The sequence below is a fragment of the Macaca thibetana genome, chromosome 8 (assembly GCF_024542745.1).
Source record: "Macaca thibetana thibetana isolate TM-01 chromosome 8, ASM2454274v1, whole genome shotgun sequence".
In the NCBI taxonomy this organism is placed as follows: Eukaryota; Metazoa; Chordata; class Mammalia; order Primates; family Cercopithecidae; genus Macaca; species Macaca thibetana.
In genome coordinates this window covers 73,395,975-73,408,472 of record NC_065585.1, presented here as the reverse complement: position 1 = coordinate 73,408,472, position 12,498 = coordinate 73,395,975, and the positions used below count along the sequence as shown (strand labels likewise).

The 12,498-nt window shown below is 33.5% G+C and overlaps 1 protein-coding gene across 11 annotated transcripts in view; it reads right to left on the bottom strand.

The window, feature by feature from the left end:
- Positions 1-12,498, bottom strand: part of EYA1 (EYA transcriptional coactivator and phosphatase 1) — a 338,095-nt gene that overhangs the window by 160,039 nt on the left and 165,558 nt on the right. For 7 of the 11 annotated variants that reach the window (XM_050801903.1, XM_050801902.1, XM_050801900.1 and 4 more), the window contains one exon: positions 1,387-1,436. In XM_050801903.1, the coding sequence (XP_050657860.1) occupies positions 1,387-1,436 (50 nt within the window). Of the gene's footprint in view, positions 1-1,386; positions 1,437-6,594; positions 7,931-12,498 lie in introns of those variants that run through there. The other 4 variants (XM_050801906.1, XM_050801904.1, XM_050801908.1 and 1 more) reach the window with 4 other exon arrangements.

The window sequence follows — 12,498 nt, the reverse complement described above, 5'->3', positions numbered from 1 at the left end:
CCTTCATCATATGTACTATCAAAAGATGACACTTGCTTTACCTATCCAGCCAGTCACACGAAGTTTTTAAAATTTCATTTTTTCTCTTACACAGTTCATCAAGTCACAAGGTCTAATGTGAGACAATGACACCCATTATACTTTTCAAAGAAAAAATACAGTCATCTTTTTCTTTTTATATTAAAAAGGACCAAAGGCATTACTTTTCTAAAAGAAAAGGCAACTATGTAAAGAAGTAAAATAGAAATAGATCACTTTTCTGGGGAATCTGTTTCATCTAATAAATTAGCACCAGGTACTCCCTTATAATTTACCACCCAATTGTAATTTAATGGGTCTCCAAACCAAATAAAACACTTGAAACCTATAGTCTAGTGACAGGGAATGAGATAGTCCTGATGCATGTGTTTACTCTGGCAAACTACTTAATTGTTCCTCTGTTTCCCTTGAAACAAATGCAGCATTAAAACATTATGATGTCGGCTCACTTGTTTGCTTTGTGGATTACATACAGCGTGCCCAATTGAAAAGGGATAAGGCCAACATACAGTGGGTCCCTGCAAGCATTAGCACTCGGAATACCTCAGCTGTCACTTACTCTGGGAAATAACAACAATTCTACTTCAGTGCTATAATTTTGCAATTTTACCATATAAAACCAGTTAAATGCCCCCTGAAAGTTCTTAGACTCTGCAGTTACTTATTCTATAATGGGTACAAAAGCCACTACTCATGTTCACAATTTCAGAACTATACATTTATATTGAATACCCTATTAGTGAAGAGAGAATTTATTTAAAGTCACTAAAAACACACTTAGATACCATTATTTTCTTACAGCCAATTTCTTAAAAGTTTAGGGCCCATTTACTTTATTTTATACTTTGTATGTTTTTCTAAGAAAAAAGATGGAAGTTTAATGTTTACATATATAAAGTTAATACTATTTGCTCCTCACCCTATCAGGTCAATAAAAGCTACAGTCATTTTAATTTAGAGGTTGCACTTAAATTGACTATGGGTATCAGTTTTTAAAACAGTTTAACATGAACCATTTTACTTCTAAAGTGAGCTTTGACTTCCACAAATATTCTGAATTCAAACTAGAAATGGTCTAAAATCCAATTGTTCTCTCCTGATTCTCATTACACATTCACAGTTTTCCTAACACTAGAAACTATAGCCCATAATTATTTTCAAACCAAGGTTCCTATTCCCTTTCTACATACTTAAAATGTTTTACAAGCGCATACACACAAACTGTTAAGTAATTTCCAACAGAGGCTGTTGCTATTAATAGAAATAATTAAGAAACACTAGACAAAAATAGATACGGGTCACAGAAAGGTAATCTCCAAAAATGTCAAATATCAACAATATCCTTACCTGCAACTTGAGGAAACAGCAACATCTGAACTGGCTTGAGATGTTTGCACCTGTGATCAGGGGTAAAAAAATTAGAAGCTGTTGTTACTCTGCTTCAGTGTCAGCTCTTAATTATACAGAGCACATGGTTGAGAACGACAATGCTCTCTTTTAACCAAAAGAGAAAAAGGAGGATACTGCAGCAGTGAAAGGCATATTGTCTTTAAGTTGAGGTCTCAACTGTTGTTTCCTCCTGCAGGTCTATCCTCCTCCTCCCCTTGTCAGGGGGGGAAGGCAGCCAAATGACGTGATAGTGATTCATCACTGGCCTATGACAGCTGCAAACGGGATTACCCCTCCCCCAATCAACATGCAAAGCAGCCTTGCCCAGGCAGCTTGGAAAAGGTGCTTGGAAAAAAAAATAGCGATTGACAAAATGAGCATGTTTAACAGCAATAGTTCAAGCAGTAATCCTCCAGCATCCTCAGAAGATCTTTCATCTTCTGTTATCACCAGCTGAAATAGAGCTCCCGCCCACCCCTTTGACTCCTGACAGTTTCTTATCCTTATCATGATGGTTTGCTCCTACATTTACTATTTGTCATTTAACATTCACTAAAACAGCTTCTGGGCAACTTTCAGACAATGCTGGACTAACTATAGATGGCAAAGGCAAGTTTTCATACCCAAAGTCACTCCACTGAACAATGTACTCATTTACCCTCGCCAATTTAAAATTCAATGAGTTCTTATTCAGTTCTGCCCAGTAAACTAGAAAATGTAGTTAGCATTTTTGGTGGATTTTCCATCTTTTAAACCGAGAAAGAAAATGGAAAGTTTAATAATCAGTTCACCATCTTAGTCAGCTTACATTTTAGTCTCTCTTTTTTCTAGACGAATCTGTACTTCAGGACTTCACTGAACAACTTAACTAATGTGCAGGCTTTGACAGTCACTGCCTGTCTTCCAGAAGCAGCTCAAACTGCCAGCAGGTGATAAAGCTCAGGTAAGGCCAGACTGCTGGCTTGTAGGCTCAGGCTAACGCCTCAGTAGGAGAGCATTCTGCAAAACGTTTAAAAATGGCTCAGAATTCCAAATCTTTGATGTGCATTTTCATTCAACCTGAACTGACATCAATTAGGGTTACAGAACAAAGATGAGAACTGAAGCATCTCAAATGGCATTACAGTTATCCAACCAAACGTCTTCTGTTAAGTCCTGTTATTTTTTAATTATGATTTATGAAATAAGAAATACTACCTTTCCAGCAAGAATAAAGCATCTTTAAAGTCTAACTGTCTTGGTATAATGTTACGTAAAATTTCTAGGTATATGTTTCTACAATACATGCAGGATGAAAAACAATTTTTAAAGGATGCTTGAGTATAAGATACAAATTAAATTTCAATGCCTACAGATGTGTCATTCCATGATAACAGCCTTCTGCAATTTTTGTTAAAATTAATGTTCTCACACAAGTTTAAGTGGTTTCCTTTAGAAACTCCAGCAATATACCTCAAGGATAAATTTCCTTTTTTTTCTTTTTTTTTTTTTCTCTCCACTTTTATGCACCTGGAATAAATTATAGGTGAGAACTAACTTAGTTTTAAGAACTCTCCTGGCTTAATTACGTGAAAGAGTATTTAAAGCATTCTTTCTGTTAAATGTTAAAGTGCATTTCCATTTTAACATTAGCTGGAAAGTACAATGTTGGAAATATAATTCTAGTTTCAGTATATACTTTGAAAGTTTGGTTAGATTTATATTTGTGCTTTAACCAATCATATTTAAATTTCAAAGTCAAACTGCTGTTAATAACGAAAAAATGAACTTCAAAACAAGAATTATTCTACCACATTTCACTGAAAAAATGCATTTTCACTACAACTCATTTCTTTTACGCTGGTTCAACTAGACTCTACTGTATTTTCATACTCTACAACTTTTGAAAGTCCATACGCATGATCTACATTTCATTAAGTATACTTCAGATATATTCTTTTGTGTCTCAAGGATTATTTAAACCATGTGTTGTGTGTTACTGTATTTAAAAATGACTCTTTAATCAAAATAACTTTAAAACAACTAATCCTCACTTAGGCTGGTCAGCTGAATCCACATCGTGGTCCAGGAAAAATAAATCTACTCTCAAGAATGCGAATGCAGACAACAATTAGACACAGATGTGAGCAAAATTAGTTACAGTTTACAAAATGCTACACTTCACATGCTTTTAGTTTTTTATGTGTAGTACAAGATTACAGTGCAGAAGGAAACATAGTCTTATAATGACTTATCTAAAAAGAACACCTATTTCTGATTGCTGTTGATTTCCTCTCATGTTTGATAATATCTCTGGAAGTTTCTGTGTTGCAAAGGTCTAAAACCACAATGTGTTTTGAAAATAATTAGGGATATTTCCATTCAAAAGAGAAAAATATTGTTTTATTGTTTGTAGAAAAGTGATGTGAGGCATTCAGTAAGTTCACATTTTCTGCTTTACACCCATAAACTTAGTATGTTTCTTGTCTTCCCCTAATCTGGTATTTTTAATTCAAATACTTCTATGAGTGCAAAAATATTTCCCGTAACATAACAAATGGTTATCTTATATTACAATCAAGTCATTTCACTTTAATGCTTTTTAAAACTCATTGTATAGGATACTCATAGTCGCATATTGACAGAGTTGTGAAAATACAAATAGCAACAAGCAGAACTTCTTAGAATTCAAATTCAAGAATCCTACACTAGTAACTTTGACTTCTGATTAGTTAATGAGGTCTTTTAAGTTTGCCTTTTTTCTAATTAAATTTATAATTCTTCACAGATGTAACTTTTGTTGATGTTCAATTTGTCTCTCTCATTTTGTTAAACCTCACATAGTACTTCGCCAATCCATTGAATAGCCACATTAAATCTGTTAATACCATGCTCTTCAACCCCAGAAATTATTTCCAGAAGGCAAACTTGCTTTGAGAGATCATCAAACAAGACTTAAGGTACACATTTTATCACATTTTCCCTACCACAGAGCTCAGGATGCTGAGCAAAATTCATGACTTTTGCACTGTTTATTATACTTTGCTAAATTACAAATCAAAAGCATCTGACAGAAGATCATGCGTGAAGCCAAAAAGTTAATAATGTTCTGTGAAAAGTAAACTGTAAATGGAAAGGGATTCTAAATCTCAGCAGCACAGAGCAAATAAAATGTAGGTACTTGTCTAAATTATGGGTTTTCCATAGGCTTTTTTTTGCTTGCTAGAAGCAATTTTTATAAAATGACTATAATTTAAAACTTTTTTTTCAAACTGAAAAGAAATTTTCAAAGTGAAAGTACTGAGCTTATCTAAATAAATAGAGTTGGCAGGCAAGCTAGTTTTGTCCAACCACAGATCAACCTGAGTACTCCAAATCTGAAAGACAATGGCAATTTTCTCATCAGAATGTATTTTATATATATAAAAAAATTTCCTTAGCCATAAATCTGTGTTTTAAGCAGGGTATATTCTTGCTAAAATTTCTCCTCAATCGATATCTCCAACTATGGCATCAGTGTTGTAATGAAAACTTAAATTTTAAAAATAAAACCCTAAACCTAAAATTGAAATGAAGTTCTAGGGAGATGTAGATGTTTTTTAAATGTTAACACTGTATTTCCTTCTTTATCAAAGACTCCAATAAAATAAATGCTTTACTACTACTGCTGATTATTTTAATGTAGTATACTACATTACTTTTTGCAATGCGTCGTTTAAAGAAAATGACAAAATAGAGTCCGCATGAAAAAACAAATAAGTATTTAAACCACATGGATGCTACCTATAGCTTTAAAGGATTGTTTTCAATATCAATTTATTTAAAATGTTGAATGAAATACTTTTGATATTTGATTAAACAAGTGGTTTTATTCTAGCTGCAAGTCTTTTTCTTCTTTACAATGTATTCTTATTCGATTTTCACAAATGGAAATTTTCTTCTGAGAAAATCATTTATCATGTCTATGAAACTCACACAGCAGTGGACTTCCATTTGGCCCTCTAAAACTGAACAGTGGCTCAATTAGGCTTCTATGTCTGTCACCGCAAAGAATGTTCAAAGATTGAAAATCCATGACTGCTTGCTCACTTACTGAACACTCTGGGCCTTGGGAGAACTCAAGCATGGAGAACGTCAAATATCAAATATTTGATAATGCAAAAGCATGACTATACATGTGTGCATGTCCTTAGACCCCAGACTTGGCGGGGGCGGGGAAGACTCACGCAAGCATAAAATAAAACCTACTTTGAAAGACACATTATAAAAACAATCTCAAACCTATAAAACTACACTATGTGCTTACTATCAACTTTTTGTACCCCTTGCCATTTTAAGAAATAAAACATAAAAACGTTTGTCTAAATTCAATGACAGCTCTGAATTTATTGAATTCTTGCAAATGCTATGCTTAAATGTGTTCAAAAACTCCTCCCAAGAAATATAAACCCATGAGTCATTAACAATTCATATACTGATTTTGAATGGCAAATATTTTAAATGATAATTCAAAAGTTTACAGATCTTGTTTTTAACTTCAAGGTCCAGTCAAGCCTTACAAAGTGTCAATAAGAGAAAAATATATTAATTGGGTAAATATTTGTTATATCACCTTTTGAAGATAAGTTTAATATAACGTTTAATTCATTTATTGAAGCAAAAAGATTTTCTTCCTTAAAAAGTGCTATCAATTTAACGTTATCTGTTGTCCTTTCAAATGTTAAACGCTTCATTTTTTCATATCAAATTAAAGTGTGTAAGAAAAGTTATTTATGTATTGCAATAAACATATATGTACCGCTTTATTCAATATTACACAAATATATTTGAGATTTGTGCAGCAATTCAGAAAAGAGATATGAAGTCATCTCCCTACAAGAATATGGTCCTGCATTATATTTATTTATCTAGAGCATAACAAAAGTAATTGTTAACAATTAATTTGTAATTCTCTCTTAATGATCCTAATCGCTCATAATTTGAAGGTTGAGAATTCTACTTCTAGGATGAAGCCCTGTGGCTCATAAAGTACTAGGTACAAAGTGTCATAATTTTCCCCATGCCATAATGTTTTTCTTTGAAAACAAATCAAAACAATAATAAAAGCGCTCCTGTTAGCTTGGGCTTTGCCCACAGGACAGCTGTTGTCAGTCACTACAATTTTTCAAACAGTCAGCTTGTACTTACAGCGCTTACATCTGCTGCATCCACCAGTTTAATGTGTTCCTTCGAATTTTCTGGGTTAGCAAACCTCCATTCCTGACATAGTTTTGCTCCTGGATTGGGACGCGCGAGGGCTCTCAGGCGCTCTGGTGCAGCCGCGGCGCTTCTGGGAGCGGAGCGCCTCTGCAGGGGAAAGCTCGGCGCAGGGGGCAGGCGCCTGGCCGCTGCCGCAGGCTCGGGCTGCCGAGCGACTGAGCGAAAACGCGTTCCCCAGGAAGAAACCCGCCACAGTGGACGGCAACAGGAAGGCTTAAAGTCGGAAGTGGCACTGGAGAGTTTCTACCTCGCCCCAAACTCGGAGCCATCAGCTCCCACCGTTCTGTTTGGTAACAGCTTTGCGCCCTGCGCTCCTTCCCCACCAAACAGCAGCCGCAGATAGCATCTGAGAACCCTAGACAAAGAAACAGCAGAATCTCATCCCTCGATTTGTTTGCGCAGCCTTGTAGGTCTGCCCATGGAGCCTCGGGGCTTTTTTTTTTCTTCTTCTTCTTTTTTTTTTTTTTTTGGTTTTTGCAACGCAAACCACAGCTATTCTCTTGTCCTAACCTTATTGGTTTAAATGCAACAATTGAAAGGATCACTGCTCTGTCTGACTCAACCTTGCTGCTTTAAAAAAAAAAAAATTATTATGTAAATGAACGCGCCCCACGCTATCTGAATAAACAGCTGTGTGAGAATAACTTCTCTGAGACACGGTCAACACACACGCGTCCTCTTGCAACAGTAGTTACCAATTAAGATCTTTGGGGAGTAGTTACACGTTATCTTTTACACTTTTCCTAAACTTTTTTCAGGCCCTGAAACTTAGGGAATCCACTACTTTTCAGAATTTATTTCCCAACTAACGTACCTACTACTGAAACAGGTCTGGGGGAAATAAAAAACTAGAATGGCCATTTCCCTTCAAGTAGAAAGCGAAAAAGCAAACGTGTAAGCTATTATCAGTTTAATAATGAAAGCCTGAAGGATGAATCCTAAATGATTTCTAGAATGGCAAGTCTTCGGTGAATAATTCCTTGGATATGAACCAGATAATGTTTCAGTGGTAATATTTTAAAATGATTTTTGGAAAAGCTTCATGTTATCTAGAACTCTTTCTTTACAGTTTATTCTTTGAAAAAATTCTTACCTCAGAATCTATGCATGACAGTGTATAACACTCACCTAAAGAGCTGAGCTTCAGTTATGTTTTATGCAGATACATGACTTTGGTGCTAAGACTTAACCGTTATGTAGATTTCATATATTCAAAGAAGGCATCGTTTGTTTATTTTGATGCTAGTCACTGATTGTAACCAATTTTGTGCTCTAAAATAAAATCTTTATACCCATTGGAGTTTTCTTAAAACTGTTTTGTCATCACCCATAGAATACTATTCTACTTATTAGGTTTTTTATTTTAAAAAAAAAAAAAAAAAAAGCATCCTCATTTTTTAGGCGCTTGATAGATGTGAAAAAATTTTTTAAAATCACAACTTTTTGCATGACTTTATAATACATTTCCAGATCATCAACTAATAAAACACATAGACACAATCATAACTTTATATTGCTAATATGTAAATGAAAGCACCATTCCGATGAAAACAAAAAATTAAAAAGCTGCTAATGACCAAAATTTAATACAGACTTCCCCCCAACCGCCGAAAGTATGCCAGTCTGAATTCCTCAGAAAAGAACACTTTGTCAGACATAGGCTACAGCTTAAACTGCAAACTCACCTAGGATTTCATTTTGTATAGTACCAGCAAGGAATCATGGGCTAGTCATCTACCATATTTGGGAAGCCAGGTCAAGAAACAGTTGATTGCTATTGGATCTGTTCATATATGCAGCAGAAATAGAATTATGTTACCACCTACTGCACTTTCTCAGACCAGAAGTATCAGTTATTCAATATACTAAAGTATATATGCAGAAAATAAAATACAACTTGTAATGGAGATTTCCAGCATTGTCAGATAAAATGTAATGTTATGGTAATTCAATCTATGATATCAAACAGTAAATACTTTTGCAACCACATTTATTTCTAAGCTCTATAAAATCTAAAATTTGAGGTGTTGGTTGGAGAATTAAACAATGTTTGAAATTTTACATTTAGCTGTTGTATTCATGCTTCCAATTGTTTAAAAATTATTTTAGACATAAGAGAGTAAGAAATTATTTTTCTAATCCATGAAAGATTACACTGACAAATCCAGAATATAAGAACTATACAAAATCAAAACAGTGGGAATATTATGTAAAGTGTGTCACATTTATATACAAGTTACTTGCCCACATTATAGTTAAATGTATCATATTATATGTTTTTATGTTGAAATTTAATTTGTATTTATATAACCAAATGAAATATTAAATAAATGATGCATATAATTATGAAGAAAATTAGTGAAAGTATGATGAATGTAATGTGACCACTAATTGATGTGATACAGCTCATGCTACATAATTATGTAACAAAGAGCTCAGTCACTGACTAAAAGTAATATCCATGTGCATATTTACTACTTTTATGGAGTTTCATTTTCCTGAAGCAAAATTAGATGGATTAAAAACAATCACGTTTACCCATAAATTGTGTATGGTTACTACTTCTGAATATCCAATATATAATAATTACTATCGCATAAAATTTAAACCAAAAGTAAGTTATCCTATGATAAACAGCCACATTTAAGCTATTAATGACACCCAGTTTGTAGTGTATTGATAGCCTCCTATTTCTAAATCTTCTAAAACTATAACTATATTATGTAACTTAACCATACCCTTTAAGGACTAAATAGTTCCCTAAATACAGTCATACATATAACTACAAAATTTAGGAAAATGTGTTGAACATTGCTACTAGTAAAAGGTAATAGAAGAAAGCATTGTTATTTCATATTTGCCATGGAAATCTCAATACATAAATGTATGAAAAGGAGTTTTAAATTTTTCCCATATGCTTTTTCCCCAATAAAAAAATACATAATTTTATCTGGAAAGGGAAAATACTTGAAATATTCAACTGTAATGAAATGTTTGAAAACCCTCAAGGAGACAATATCTTTCACAGGCTGTATCGCCAACCAGGTTTTATCTGACAGAGCCAGCTGTTGCCTAGATACCTGCCTGGTTATGTGGAGGAAATCTTCAATTTTGGTAGAAGAGTTTAGTGTTTTAGGTTAAGGGCATGATAAAAAAGATACGCATATATATATATATACACATATATATATACATACACATGATATTTACATTACATTTGTAATATTTAATACATATTACAAATGTTATTTATATATATGTATATAGACAAGGACAGATACAAGGAACTCATTACAACAATCTAAAAGGTAACTTGGACTTTTCTAAAACTTCATGAGTAAACAATTGATTAATCAAATTAAGTATAACAAATAAACACTGAGAAAACAAAGGATAAAATATGAGTGTCCCTTTTCCTTTTCATTCCAATAATGAAAATAAAGCTATTTTACAGTTTTGAAGTTGTCAATAAATGAGGCACTTTGAAGTTATTTTTCTTCTATTTGTGTTTACTTTGAAATAACTTTAGAAGTCAGCATGCATGCTATTACCTGGTCCAACAGTTTACTAATCTCTTTGTTTCTATGCTTTTTATGAGATGATTATTTCTCAAAAATAAGAGTACAGTAAGTTGCAAAATATAACCAGCACTTAAAGACTAACGCATTTTCTTAAAAAAGCAAAATCCTAGCCATTATTTCTTCCACATGATTAAAATCAATATGTGAAAGTATTCAACATTTTGTAATTCAGACTGTTCAAAGTAGAATGGCAAATAGAGTATCCCAAAATACTATACTTCCAGTCTTCCTGGTTTCATATAAATTTATTTTTCTTGTGGTCCATGCCATGGCACTACCTCCCTGGCTTCTTTATGGAGCCTTTGGAACCGTGTCTGGATGGCTGACACTATGATCCTTGTTGGCATTTGGAGTGGTCACTTCCATGACCTGCTCTTTCCCCACCAGCACGAGACCTACAATGAGGGTCCTGCTCCCAGGAACCTTCTGCTGAAATGTAACCAAGTAAAACATCCTCTATTTATTTTAAGAATGATATTAAACCTGCCAAATTGAAGGTCTACCACTATTTTGTGAAATGTTTTCCATTCAAACTCCAACATGATTAGCTTTTAACAGTAAAGTTAAGGAGGTAATTAACTATTAGCTGTACCATGGAAAATTATTTTAATACACATTAAAGTCTTTATACCAACACAATATGAAAATATAACCTATTTCCTGACTTCCTAAAGAGCACGTTTATTATTACATATTAATAATAACATTTATTTATGTAGGGTGGGAAACTTGTTATCCTATGTAGTAATGACTGCCTATCGGATTTTTTTTTTTAAGTATTATTCTTAATAGAAACTTTGAGCAGCACTTGATAGCAAGGGCAGTGGCAGATTTTTAAGGAAAGGGGATGAGATAATATATATACTTAAACAAAATGACAAAACAGGTTTCCTCTTTTAAAATCAACTGATTTTCCAAAATGGCAAACAGTTACTTTTTCTTCCTTCTGCCAAAAAATATATAAATAATTGGTCCTGGAAGCATATGTTTAATCTCAGCGATGTTATTTTGCTTTCTCATGCTGTAAAATGGGTTTCTGTTGACATGAAACAACCTAGAAAACCCAGGTTGTTTCTTCTTGAAGATTTTTTCCTCTAAGCCATGGGCAAAACCAATCTTGTCAGCGCCTCCCAAAACATGTAAGAGGATCTGGAAATTTGCTTTGTGTTTTTCAGATTTCATGACAGCTGAGTTCACAGTTTTTAAATTCTTTGGAAACAATGAATAGCTCATGGAGGAAAGACGGGAATTAGCATTTATGAAGTGCTTACTACATGACAGGCACTGTGCTAGGCATTTTATATTTTTGTGAATCCCGATTTTTTTAAGTATGAGTGATTTTTCCCTCACTATTTGTTCTGGAACCTGCCTCATTTTTCTAGCACCATCAAAGTCACTTCTAAACGGTAGATGGAGCAACGGGACATTAATGTCTCCTCATTGTATCATCATTTTGAAGCAAGGTGATACCCCATAAAGTTAACAAAAATCCAGAAAAATGTGTGATATTTGAAATGATACATATTGTTATATACCAAAATAATATATTCAACATGGAAGAGAAAAAAATCACTATATAGTAGCTGATTATTTCTGAGCATATACTGCAAGCAGATTCAAAAATAAAAGCACATTAAATGGTCAATAGAGAAAAAATCCTTGAACTTGAAATGCTCAAATCATGAGATATGGGATTTTTCTCCTTACATCTTCAAAAAGGTTAATTATTTTCCTAGAGATTATAAATATCCCAACTTATTCTTTATGTTGAAAAGCAGAGTTCGAGTTTACAACAAACAATTATATGCATGTCTTGTTTCATAGTTATATCAATTTATTACATTTTACCTTTCTTAATTTCAGTTACACAGTATGATGTGCTTTGTTTTTAATAGTTATTATATCATAAACACTTGATTTATTCACTGAGGAAATAATTATAGTAAAAGTGCACTCCACATTTCCTGATGCATTTGAATGTATAGTTTAAGTATTCAGAATCAAGAAGTTCCATTATTATTAAAAAGCAATTGCCAGAGATTGGGGAGAGGCAGCCCCCAAACCTAACAACCTATAGAATTTTTTTCTTCCTTCAAGCAGCATTAACTTTTTCCTCCTCCAGTCTCCCAAATCGGAAAGAAAAGAAAAGAAAAAAAAAAAAAAAAAAAAGAGTAACCTCTAAAGCTGTTTTAGACAGAAGGTCAGAATTCAAAGGATCAGTAACTTAATCCACTGTGCACTACAATCACAT